The sequence below is a fragment of the Crotalus tigris genome, unplaced genomic scaffold (assembly GCF_016545835.1).
Source record: "Crotalus tigris isolate CLP2741 ecotype Arizona unplaced genomic scaffold, ASM1654583v1 scf7180000018081.1164505, whole genome shotgun sequence".
Taxonomy (NCBI): Eukaryota; Metazoa; Chordata; class Lepidosauria; order Squamata; family Viperidae; genus Crotalus; species Crotalus tigris.
This window is the reverse complement of record NW_024096813.1, coordinates 509,571-523,187: the sequence shown is the minus strand read 5'-3', so window position 1 is coordinate 523,187 and position 13,617 is coordinate 509,571. Positions and strand designations below refer to the sequence as shown.

Below are 13,617 nucleotides of genomic sequence, written 5' to 3'. Positions count from 1 at the left end.
TCAATCCTAAACTAGAAATGTTTTCTTTTATTGGTAGTTGTCATTTCAAATATGAACAGCTTATTTAAACAACAGTTATAACAGTAAGGCATCCCCAGTTGATGGCAATACATTTCAGGGACATCTTAGTTGGCAGGACACTAATTCAGCTTGCAAAGTATTTTTCAAACTAGAGGTACTAGTTTGCATAGAACAGAATGGGTATGATTAGATCAGTGGTTCTCAACCTGTGGGTCAGGACCCCATTTGGGGTCGAACGACCATTTCACGGGGGTCGCCAAACAACGCAGTCTGCCATTTTTTCCCCCTTTTCCTTAGCTGTGCTACTCCCTTTTATTCTATTGGCTTTTGAAAGCCAATAGAATAGACTCTCTTGAATAGAGTCTAATTCTATTGGCTTTCAAAAGCCAATAGGACTTGTCCAGGCTGTCTCTGCCCTGCTGAGCCCGCCAAAAGTCCCATTCTGTAAACGGTGCTGCACCAGTTGAGTAGTCCTCGACTTACGACCGGTTGAGTAGTCCTCGACTTACGACGGGTTGAGTAGTCCTCGACTTACGACCAGTTGGGGGTCATGGCATTAAAAAGGTTGAGAACCACTGGATTAGATAAAGCTGAGCTTTGGTTGCACTTCTGGCATACTTGCTCAAACGTGCCAAAACTCACTGACACTGTGGTTACGTATAGCAGGGAATATTGCATTTGTCACAAGTGCAATCAAGGTTGGTAACGTGGCTTATGCCTTCTCTGTTTCCTTAGAAAGCATTATATCAAGGGTGTCAAACTCGATTGTGTCATGTGACATATTGTGATGTTTTTTATAACTTTGCAAAGCCAGGGTAGGTGTGGCCTACACGTGACGCATCCGGCCCTTGGGCCACCAGTTTGACACCCTTGCATTATATGAAAGTCTGCCATTCTATCCTTAGCATGAGGATAGCAATGTCAGAGCTAGCAGAAGGTTTTTTTTAATATAAGGGAAGGAATGGCATTTGGCTTCTGGCCACTCCGTATAACAACTGGTCATATTGGTTAATCAATGGCTTAAAAATGGTCACAATTTATTTTTTTAACACCAACTAATCCAGGGACTGTATTAGCTCAAAGGATGAGATACAATTTGAGTCACATTTTGTGAACTTTTAAACTATCAGTTTGACGAAGAACTGACTAGCTAACAGAGCTGCTTATTTTCTCTTTGCATTTCAAAGTCAGCAGAATGGAAGACAACTGATGGCCATCTTTAAATTGATTTTTAAAGGAATTGAGGTGGACACTGAAATCTACCATGTGAAAATGTCCATGATTTCTGTTATTGTCAGGACTACCCCATGGAAGGAACATTTCAAAGTGTTATTTTCTGAATAGCTTACATTTCTTCTAATACTGTATAAAGTTTGGATGAGTTATCAGAAACAGTACTTATTTTTTAATTTAATGGTGAAATCTCTGTATGTGCTTGCATGAACATGTGCAACCACTAACAAAAAAGATAGTGATTATATAGTGAAAAAAAGAAAGCCTAGATATACAGTATTCAAGTGATTAAAATAAACTAAAAGTGACAAAAAAGGAAAATTAATAGGAAAAAAGAAAAAAATCCATTTCAGTTCCTGTTTGAATTAAAGAATTGTGGTTAATATCCTGTATTCTGTACAGGATATCAGCCAATCTCAACAGGCTTTGCAGGATGGATTTGAAAGAAAAAAAAGCAATTAGCAGTGCCTTAATCTTAGAAATTGTAGGCAAGGGAAACAGATGGTTTCTCAGTTTGAAAAAGAAGGCACAGGCTGTAAGTAACATTTACTGAAATACTCTGAGTAGGAATCAGACAAAAGTAGATGTAGATGAGTTATTTATTATTCTACCCTTTAGTACCCGTTTTCTTTAAAAAAAAAAAGTCTCTTAGCAACTGCAGCAGCTAACACAGGTATCTGGAATTCAGTTAGATAGTTCCCATGGCCTACCATGATCCTTCACAATAAACTTTCTAAAACAATGTTTCTCAACTTTAAGATGCTTCTCTTTAAGATGCATGGATGTCAGTTCTGAGAATTCCCCATGCTGGCTGAGGAATTCTGAGAGTTGAAGTCCACACATCTTAAAGTGGCCAAGATTAAGAAACACTGCTCTAGATCATTCCCATTATTCACTAACAGCAGTCAGAATGTAAATAATCCTATTTACAACCTGCATGTGTTTTTGCAGCCCTGGTTTCTGACAATAATTGACTGTCTAATACGAAGCAAGAGATACTGTTAGTTTTATTAAAAATGTGTGCTTTTAAAAAATATCCTATTGTTAATCAGAGACCTAGAAAGGTTGCATATCCTGAATAAAATAGATTTTTTTTTAATAATCTAAGTGATCAGTGGTGTCCCTGCTTTTCATACCTAAGATCCCAAGTCCCAATCTTAGTATTTTCACCTTTAGGAAACTATGAGCAGGAAACATTTTCCTTCAAGGTGATGGGAAGCCTGTGCAATTTACTGGGATAAATTTTCTAACCTTTACCTAGGACAACTTCTCTTTTTCTAAATTCTGCAACACTCAGAATTCTATTGGATGTATGACAACAGAATATTTTTTAAAAGTTAAAATAACTGAAACTACCCACAACAAAAAGTTTTTTTATTTTTTTTAATAAATGGGCATTTTAGAATATCCACAAGAAGATCAGTTCCTTCTGTTCAATAAGGAGCATTTTCCAGGAATTAAGAATTATAGAAAATAGAAGATACTAAATGATATGAACAGTAGCCATCTTGATGTGAACAGATGTATGTGCATGATCTTGAGTGTTGGAGGTCATCATGCTGATGGAAATTTTCAAGAAACTGGAATGCATTCAGACACATATACATTGCAGAATATCACCCAAGCAATACTGGGCTTGCTTACCCTTTCTCCATTTTAAACTTTGGATCCAAAACAAGGTCCATTTAACTTGCTCTACATACTAAAATTATAATGTGCCTTTCACATTTGGTGTTTACTGTTTTCATTATGTACAAAAAAGGAGCGCTGCCAGAATTTTTAGGCTGTTGTTCAATACTTAGATGTAACCTGCGTGGTATCTGAAGTGGGAAACATTTTATCCGTTTCACAGAATGTAATAATTATCCTAAATGCATGGTGGGAAAAAAAGAGTAGGCAGTAGGTTCTTTGGGTAAAGGAAATGCACCTTAGGGATGCACAATATCCATTTTAAATGACTTTCTATTAATAAGAATTCTTAAGAGGGCACTCCATAATAGTTGGTATGACAAACTACAATTGTTGTGATACTTTTTGGATATTGGACATCCTATAAAGGTGCTATGCAATGGTTCAGTGAGTGCAGGTTAAAATGAAACAGTTGTACTAAAGCCATGATTTGAAAGTAAGGAAACTGTAAGATTTCAGTGTGCTGGTGACACGTAACTATCCCACCTACATCTCTGAACTATGATATTTTATTGAAGACTAACCTTCCCACTTGTATGCTGAAATCAATTTAGCACATGCAACAAGACAAACATAATCCATTGCCTTCTCTTTCAGCATTTAATGAGAAGGCATCTAATTCTCAAAAACATGCATACAGAGGAAGAAAAAGATGCAAGTTGAAAACCGCTATATAGTTTTTCAAGCAACTGTAGACAGGAAGAAAATGGTCATATAGTCTCAAACAAAAGGAATTACTTGTCTATAGCCAAGAGCATTTTTCCAGAAAGTAAGTAGGTAAACTCCATTCATTGGAATTAATCTTATAAAATAAAATTCTTAGTCAGATTTCCTAGCTATTCTAGCCAGGGGCACATATATCCCTAAAGAATTAAGGGAGACGAGAACTCATTTACTTTCTGAACAAAATTTAGAAAGAAGATGTGAAATTCATGACCACTACTGAATTTGAACCAGACCTTTCATTAGACCTGAGCTAAGAAATGCTTATTTTAATGATGGGTGGTTTCAAGACCCATTATTGTTGTGGGTTTATGTCTATTGTCTATGGGTTTGTGGTTTATTATTGTCATATTAATGTAAGCCTAAGGGATTGAGAAAGATTACAGAAGTAGTTAGCAATTGAATTTTGGTGGCTGTTTTGTTACTGGCAGAAAGCAAATTTATAATGTCTGCTAATCAAGGAGACAGATGCTCCTGGAATTTCCTTCAGTTCTTGAAAAAGATCTTAAGATGCAAACACTATATATTCAAAGTGTAGCCTTTCTAATATAATGTCCCCAATGTGTTCTACTGAATTTTCAAGGACCATGTTGCTATGGTCTTCAATCTTTTATTTAAGAAATCTCAGTGTTTACAAATATAAAGCCTTCAACTTGTACAACACTTTCACTAATTGCTGGTTTGTTTCTGGTCCCAATTTAAAATTCTGATTATCACTTTATGTACATTCAGTGACTAAAACTCAGAGCACTTTAATAGTCTGTCTCACCCCATCTCTCCATTGTTAGAACAATCCTTCAAGACATCTTATCACCAACACTATTTGCTAAGAACAATATGAAATTTACCTTTCTGATGGCAACAAGAAATCTGTAAATAGCCTGCTCTGAAAAACAGGCTTATGACCTATCATGATTGGTTTTCTTTTGTGAAATAAAGAATTGGGGAAAAATTGATTTGTCTTGGGTTTTATTTTATACTTTATACTATTCTGCTCTCTTATTGTTTTTCTTTCTTGAGTCATTATGGGGAGGTTCAATTGCAGGATTTAGAATCCATATTGTCAGACACAAACAACCTGGGTGAGACTAGATAAGGTTCAATGGCATTTAGGGGTGTGTGTGTGTGTGTGTGTGTGTGTGTGTGTGTGTGTGTGTGTCAGTGTCAGACTGTACCCTCTTGTGCCCACAAATGAATTCTAGACTAATTCCCCACTTGATTCCTTCCCCCTGGCTTAGCTAGTCTCTCTCTCTACCACATATATGGAATTCTATGTTGTGAAAACTAGTTACCATTTAAATTCTTCTTTATCCAAGTTAGAAGATGGCTAATTTTGTGACAAAAGAGAGGCTAATACAATTAAATGTTACTTTATTTTAATTCCATGGCACAGAGTGACAAATGAGGGCTGTACATGAGAGCACAGTGGGATTACAGTATGTGCACATGCACAGAACAGAAAGTTTAGATTGAGGTTTCATACCAAAGCCACTTTTTAGGATGGATACCCCAGTAATGGGTCTTCTGTGCTTCTAGGGAAGAGCAGCATTAATAACATGACCTGCCCTGAGCAGCCTAAGGAGATCTGCAATCTCAAGGTACCAAAATGCAAGAAGTGGCTTAAAAGGCACTGCTTTTTTAAAATCTCTGGACACCTTTCATTTAAGAAATAATGCTTACCAAAGAGGAAAGTCAGCTTACTCCAGAAAATCAATGTGTTCTTGGGATAATTGCCAACCCATTTAAAAAGTGAGCTAAGAAGAAGAAATAACAGTTAAGACTATTGTCTTCTTCAGAAGAGAAGCAAATGGGGAAGTACTTTATTCAAACTGCTGACTCAAAGAGAGCCAAAACTGATTATTATTAAGGTCATACAGGCTCAAATCAATGTCCTCAGGAGGCACACAGAACCAGGAAAAACACCTTCCATAATGAGACAAAAAGTTTACCCACAAAAACATTCAGACTAAGACAGAATGACAACAATGCTACTATGGATAATGAATGAGTTGAAACTGTTTCTATGCTTATCTTTTCCTTCTTAACGGAAGTACCACTATAGAAAAATTGGATGGTTATAAAAAAGGATATATATCTGTGTGGAAGGTTAGAATTTCTTTCAGAGCTGCTATAACTATCACTTACAATCTTGATCAATGGAGGACAGGGGTCAGCAGAGGTCAACAAGACTTTATAGGATGTTTCAGAAAGAAACTTACAATATTAATCTAACATATAATACTGAAGTCCTTTTTGTTCAGCCTGAAAACCAGACTCTTATAATTCTTTTTATTAATACAAATTAGAAACAGATGTTTACCCAGAGTTTCCCAAGACCACTGAATTATATACCAGTTAAAATCTCTCTGAATCCATTCTGATCCACCCAGATACAACATAGGTTTGTACTAATGAATAATGAAGATGAGTAAATGTAATAAGGATAGCATTTATTTTTTAAAAAAAAATAGATTGAATATGTTATTGAATTGCATTTTACTAAAATAATTCTATACTGTCCTTCATCCAAATGGATCTCATAGCAGATGTACAAGACATACAAAACTCTTTGAATTATAGAAAATAGCATATATACATTAAAAATTAAAAAAAACCAAACCCAACTCATGCTTTGGATGCAAAACAGACCAAATCATTATAAGAATAAAAATGATTAAGCAAAACTGATCCAGTAATATTATAATGTTAGTGCTAATTATAATTCAATTATTTAGAAAACTTACATGGCACCTTGTGTTGTACATGATAATTGTAAGTAGTTCACAGCAATAGTCCATAAAAAATGAAATATAAAGCCACAACATGCAGTACATCATTCTTCCCACCAAAGTACCAAAACATCTCCTCAACTCCACTTTCGCTGGGCTCACTTCCATCCTAGCCTAGTGCTTGCATGAACAGGCAGGTCTTCATGGCCCTCAGGAAGGATAAGAGGATGGGGGAAGAGCTCAATAAGATTCTGGATATTTCTGTCTGCCTGAAAAGTGAAATCTGATGTGGTGGTCAAGCAAATGATAGGATGAAATACATGGTTGGTTGCTGGATTGCATTTTGTGCAGATCAAATCTAATGTCAGGTTATGTCACCTCTTCTCTTCTAGCCAAATGAAGGAAGGGGAATAATCTATCACTGTCTCTATAGCTTGTAGAGGACAAAAGGTATTGAATGATGCTGATTGCTCTTTTGATACCACCAGAACGATCACTGTCAGTGGTGTAATTCCTGTTCATTAATACATTAGAAACTTCAGCATTTCAAATATGAGAAAGAAGCACCAGAGTAATCAAAGAAGGGGTGGGATTTCAATATTGCTGTTAAAATTTACTTAGTTGAAGTCTAGCTGTTGCTGAAGTAACAATGCTCTTGTTGGACAGCTCCCTTCATGAACCTGAGTAATCTGATCTCTGACCTACCACTTTGATAAAAGCAGAGGTTAAACCTTTTGGCCAGAACAAGTCATATGTATATTATCGCTCTTCTACTTTCCAACAAGAATATTTAAACTCCAGTATAAAAATTCAGAGATATCATAAGCAACCTGTCACTATGATTCCAAAAAAGCTACTTGTGAATTTAAAAATTAGTAGCTCGTTAGACAAATTGAAAGTTCTTCCAAGAGTTGACTGCTACTTCTAACCCATAGAGTCTTGCTAAAATTCTGAAAATTGCAACTTTCTTTTGGAAAAAGAAAGTTCAGCTCTTGTGAGTACTTGCTGTGCCCGTATCACTCACTACAAGCAAAAATAGAAAGGCATCCATTTGTTTCCAAATGCAAAACATACTATTTTTAAATGTTCAGAATTGCAGAGGCTCTGCAAAAACCATAAATTTGCAACTTGCACAAAGATACATTTTCAGTTAAAAAAATGAATAGAAATGTCTCATATTGAACAATTAACAAAGTGTGAAGTTAATAGTAAAGAAACAATATTCTGCTCATGTAAATATTTGTGATATTAAGGAGGCTAAAATCCTAAAATAACAACCAGATTAGTTAAATCAATTTGTCTTGATTCATTTGTGGGTTTTTTTAAATTTCCAGGTTCTGTTCAACAGAGACATGTTTTATTCATCCTTTTTATTTCATATACTTCTAAAATGTTCATTTTAAAAGTATCTGACATCCAGGGGTATGACTGGAAGTCAAAAGATGCCCTCTTTTTCTTTTTTTTAATTCTTAAACTTTAAAAATTTAACACTTAAGCAGTGTTCTTCCCCTGAAGTTGAAGGTTGCTATATTTGCCCATTTTATTTGTCTTCATGATGGAATATCATTCTAGAAGGGTTCTGGATATAGGTGCCATGAGCATAAAGTCTCTCTCATCTGGCCACAAGTGCACTAAGCCTCGTTAGTTTTCAGCATCATTTAAATACATGGCTGACTCCATGCTCATGTGTCATTTAATGCAGGGGTCCTCAACCTTGGCAACTTTAAGACTGGCTGAGGAATTCTGGGAGTTGAAGTCCATGAGTCTTAAAGTTGTCAAGGTTGCGGACCCCTGATTAAATGTGTACCATAATTCTGATTTCTGGCTTAACCTTTGCAATTTGGTACAAATTTAATTTTTTTGAATTGAAGTGAGTGTCCTGGTTAAAATTATTTCATGTTCTGCTTTAAGATTACTACTATATGATATTGCTTTTAGGATTGTGTTAGTAAAAAATTGACTATAAATATATAGGGACACACAAATACACAACATAAACTGTAGGAAAGGAAAAGGGGAGATAAGAAAACACTGTTCAAACAAGCATACTAGAATAATACCATGTCCCTGGAGGCTGCTCATTGCAATTATAGAAACACATACTAAGGAGGAACAATAGAACTTAAAAATAGAAGGAAAGGAAGAAAGGCAGCTACTCCTTGTCTCCTGGAAAATTTTATATCCCAGTTTTAAATCTATCTTTTCCCCTTCTCTAAAATGGCTAGGGAAGGAGTTTGCATGAGTTGGGATAGGCTTCCTGTTTGGGTCTTCTCGTAAGGCCAAAAGTCCACTTAATCCAGCACTTTGTTTCTCTCAGTGGATTGCCAGAAGGCTCTGGGAAAGCTCACAAGCAAGACAGGAATACAAGAGTGGGTAAAAGTGTGTAAGTTTACTCCCAGACATTTCAATGTTTGAAGCCAAGGCAAGGCACACTCTCAAGTGAAGTTAAGTCCGAGTATGTTATTTTGGCACATGGGACAGAAAATTCCACGAGTGCCTTTTCAATCTCTGGCAATAACGATACAATAATAGCAATAATAATTTAGTTTACAAATTGCTTCTTTTTTGTTATCAATACTGGCTGCTTAATGGGTCTACTGCTTAATTTGCCTAATAACAGGATTGATCTGAAGATAGGCCCAGAAGTCTACATACTGATTAATATTTGTGAGTAAAAGTACCACTATAATCAAAACATTCCATTTTAAAGAGCCAAGCAAATATACCTTACTTCCCCCCCCCCCGAGTGATGCCTATGTGAATGTAAATAATACCCATCTAGAAACAGCCTGTTTACAAAATACACAGACATTCCTACTTGCTGACTGGGTAAAGGACAAAAAAAAAAAAAAAATGCTTACATCAACATTTGAAATCAAAACACTCTTAGCTTTTTAATAAATATATTCCAGCAGTTCAAAACTCTTCTGGAGATTATTATGAAAGAATAAAATCCAATGTACTTTTATTTACAATAAAATCCAGATTGTTTTTGATTATGCAGAAGCAGCTAAAAAAAACAGGTGTGTTTGCAAGAAAGTGGGCAAATGAGGGAATATAAACTTCATTAGCCACTGACCATTAGCCAATATACATATAACGGTATGTGTGTGTGTGTGTGTGTGTGTGTGTGTGTGTAAACATTATTGCTTTTAAAACTTGTTAGCTGCCCAAAATTATTTCATTAAAATGGGCAATCATATATATTTGTATAATAAATGTTAGAGATTTGTTTTCAAATCAATATGCTGGTTCTATTTTGCTTCTATAGTCTTATGGTCATAATAGTATAAATACCAAGTTCAATAGACAAATCATGCAAATACAGTTCAAACTAGTTTATGTTCCAAATGATGATCAATGAACCAATGCATTCAGTTTCTCTGAAAAATCTTATAGACTGTTAATAACATTCTACTGCATGGTTTGGGTAGGGGTGTATGTTTTGGGTCTGTGTGTATATTCAGGCAAATAGCTCTGAACTTTCTAAAAAAAAGAGAATAAAATAATCAGCATTGAACATGATACACGTATATCCTGACAACATGCTGTACACTCATTATTGTGATATATATATTGTCAGTCAAAACTTGTACCATCTCCCACAATAATTATTATTTTATTCTCTTTTTAAAGAAAGTTCTAAACTACTTGCATGAAACTTTCAAGGTTGTCCTTTAGGCATTGATCAAGGGTACAATCTCCTGACTGCAGAAAAACACAGAAAGAAACACAGTATCAGATTTATTCCATCGCTGGCTGAATATAAAAAACTAACCTGTGGCATGCTGCTATAGCAGAATCACAGAGAAGAAGGAGCCATTTAGGCCAGACTCTAACCTCTTGTTCAATTAAAGCATCTTTAACAACTGGTTATTTAATTTCTGCTGGAATACATCCAGTGCCCCGGCACTTCTCTAATAGGTTCCCTATCTAAATGCTCTTTCTGCTGGGAGCTGGGTTTTTTTTTTCATCTGTCAATCATCTGGGAACTTTGTCCCAAAAGTGCTTTCTTTCAATAAGCAACTGAGCTTTCTTGTTCTTCTGAAGAAGCTTCTTGGATGAGAAGGGAAACTCTTCAAGCAAAATAAGAAAGTCTAGTTGCCTTTTGAGACAACCATGACCTGGATGACTGAAAATCTCCATAAACATCTGGGAACTTTCTTCTTAGAATGTGTGCATGCCCACACATATAAGGGAGTCCTTGATTGGCTTAGCTTCCTGTGCCCCAGACACACAGAAATCTGTATATTTGGATAAAGAGCTTTTGATCAGGCTGAAATATATGTGTATATCTTTAAGTGAATACAATAAAATCTAGCAGTCTTACCTTCACCTGAAGAGCCTGAAAGATCTATGATGACGTACACTCTTCCTTCTGGCTCCAAATCAATCTGCAAGAGAAAGGAAGCAAATATTTATTATTAGAATTCCACTGTGTTCTTTTCATAGGGTGTGTTGTTTTCCTGAGAATTCTTACAGGATTCTTAATGCACTCTAGGCAGGCATTCGCTTAAAGGATTTGGGAAGAAAAAAGAATAGATGCCATTGAAGTATCATAAACCAACCTTAGAAAAAGTAAAACTATAAATATTTAGCTACGTTTCTGGATTTGGATCTCATAAGGCCATTTCCTTATTTAGAAAATGAGTAAGGATAATACTTCAATTGCTTCAGTGTATAGTTTTACCTGTTCTAGAATTTTAGAGGAGATAATACAAATTAAAACTCAAATTTAAATAATGCAGACCATGATATGTTACAATAATGAAAACAACCGATGGCAAAATCTTCATAACTTTTGTCTGTTTAAGAGTGGTTGTCAGAGATCTGCCCAAACTTTTTTTGATAAATGAAAAATGGGTCCAACTTTTTATATCGGAACTGTTTAAAAAAGAGATTATAAAGACTCATGCAGGCATTGTCACATTTCTACAAATAAGGTATTTATGGAGCTCATCCCTGATGGGCTCTGCAAATATCTGTTTGCTTTTACAAATGCTAAATCTTTCCTTCTAGGTTTAAGGACAGATAATTTCCACCAGATATTACATGAGAGGGATAAAGATATGTAAGTATACATTACTATGCTGCTTTATGCCTATACTTGATAGATGTCAGAAGGAAAAATGTGCAGCGTAAAAATACCTTGGAAATGGCATAGACAAGGAGCAACTAAGGAAAACATATCTTTAAATGATTTTTAGATGCCTTCTGTTGGCACACAGTTGGTAGTTTCTTTCTTTCTTTCTTTTTGCTGACCTTGGAGATTTTGATGGGACATGAGAGACATTTGAATTTCATACGTTATGGCTATTTTTCAGGCATTTAACACAAGATGTGTGCTTATTTGTCATCAATATATGGTTCCTGCAAGGTGCAACCAATGTCGCAAAAAAAATTCTTATTATTATTGTTGCACTTTTATATCAGGAATGGACATTTTTAAAGCTAGTGTGATCTACTAATTCTATGGTTCACCAACCAGAATCAAATTAAAAACAAAGCCATCGAAGCTGAAATGAAGGAATGAATAGATTATTATGTTCATAGATCAGCATAGACACATTCCAAATAAAAATCAAATATTCATATACAAACTAGTTTGGAAAATCAGTAAAAAAAATAGAAATTCAGGTAGTCCTTGACTTATGACTACAGTTGAGGCCAAAGTTTATGTTGCTAAGTGAGAAATTTGTTATGTGAGTTTCTCTCATTTTATGACTTTTCTTGCTACATTTGTTAAATAATCACTGCAATTGTTAAGTTAGTAACATAGTTGTTAGGTGAATCTGGTTTCCCCATTGACTTTGTATGTCAGAAGATTGCAAAAGGGGATCACAAGACCCCAGGAAACTGCAACTATCACAAATGTGAACCAGTTGTCAAGCATCCAAATGTAAACCACATGACCATGGGGATGCAACAATGGTCATAAGTGTGAAAAATGTCATAAGTCACTTTTTCAGTGTGGTTGTAACTTCGAATGGTCACTAAATGAACTGTTGTAAGTCAAGGACTACCTGTAAACATAATACATAAATAACCATCTTATGAACAGTTCTTTTTATTTTGTTACCTGAGCAGAATTCTTAGCCAAAATTTAGCCATGAAATTGCCTAGCTTCTGTTTCTATCAGTTCTTTCTAAATTGCTAGTGGCTTCACATAATCTTTCAGCCAGGAAAAAAAAGGTGTTTTACCAGCTGCTGCCTGGCTATAGGCTTTCTTTACCTCTTTTGGAGTGGAGAAACTGCTAGGTTCTGCTTTTTCTTTAGTTTTTAGAGTTCAATAAAGAAAAGAACAACCTTCTCTGAAACCTGCCTCTCTTTGATCAGGATGTTCTCAGTTATAATCCAGTGCAAATTCACAGTCCTCTGCTGCATATAGCAACCTAAAATGGTGATGTAGAGAGTATAGAGAATGGCCTTGAAGGACAGTGGAAAGATCTGTTATCAAGGCAATAATCAGACAGGTGGGGCTTAAGTCCATTCCAAGAAACTAATTTGAGAAAACAAGTCCCTCACTAATTCACATGAAGATAAAGTGAAGGAGGAGAGAATTTAGAATTGCAAAATTCAGTCTCTATACCTGTTCTAATCAATTGTGACTCTATACCTGTTTAAACTGATAAGGCATTTGTTTTTTAGTCTGATCCAACCTATGGGTTGATAAGTGAAGACAGGAATTAGAAGCAGTGGGTGAAGGATGTGAGGCTCTGACTAAAGAGTTGTAAATTACCAGAACAGAACTACATATCTGGATCAAGAGGCATATATCAATTGGTTTCTTGTCTCTCTCAGGGCCTGCCTTTTTCTCAGTCCATTATAATTGTTTATATGTCTTTTAAGAGATAGCACATCTTGTACTGAATGAGGGGACTATTTTTACATTCTCTAAACTATATTCATTTGTTTCTTGAATACCTGACATTCATTGTTAAGTCATGATTGGTCAAGGAGGGACCAATTATTAACAATTATATAAGCAGATCTAATAAAAACAGATAAAATTGACTGAAAGAGCTGCATCAGAATGACAAGAGACAATAAATTCTTCTTCCAGAATATCTAATTGTAATTGGTATGCAACATACCCAGACCCTTAAAGTCTCCAATGTTGTCCTTGGATTCCCTGAATCATTCTACCTCTGTGATGGTTGCAAATATTTCAATAGCATATTGTCATTCAAACCTAATCTGGCACTGATTAGGATCGGTTTCA

General features: G+C 35.4%; 1 protein-coding gene across 2 annotated transcripts in view; it reads right to left on the bottom strand.

Moving 5' to 3' along the window:
• PRKCE (protein kinase C epsilon) overlaps positions 1-13,617 on the bottom strand; it is a 290,277-nt gene that overhangs the window by 138,182 nt on the left and 138,478 nt on the right. For both annotated transcript variants that reach the window (XM_039347470.1, XM_039347471.1), the window contains exon 2: positions 10,726-10,789. In XM_039347470.1, the coding sequence (XP_039203404.1) occupies positions 10,726-10,789 (64 nt within the window). The remainder of the gene's footprint in view (positions 1-10,725; positions 10,790-13,617) is intronic.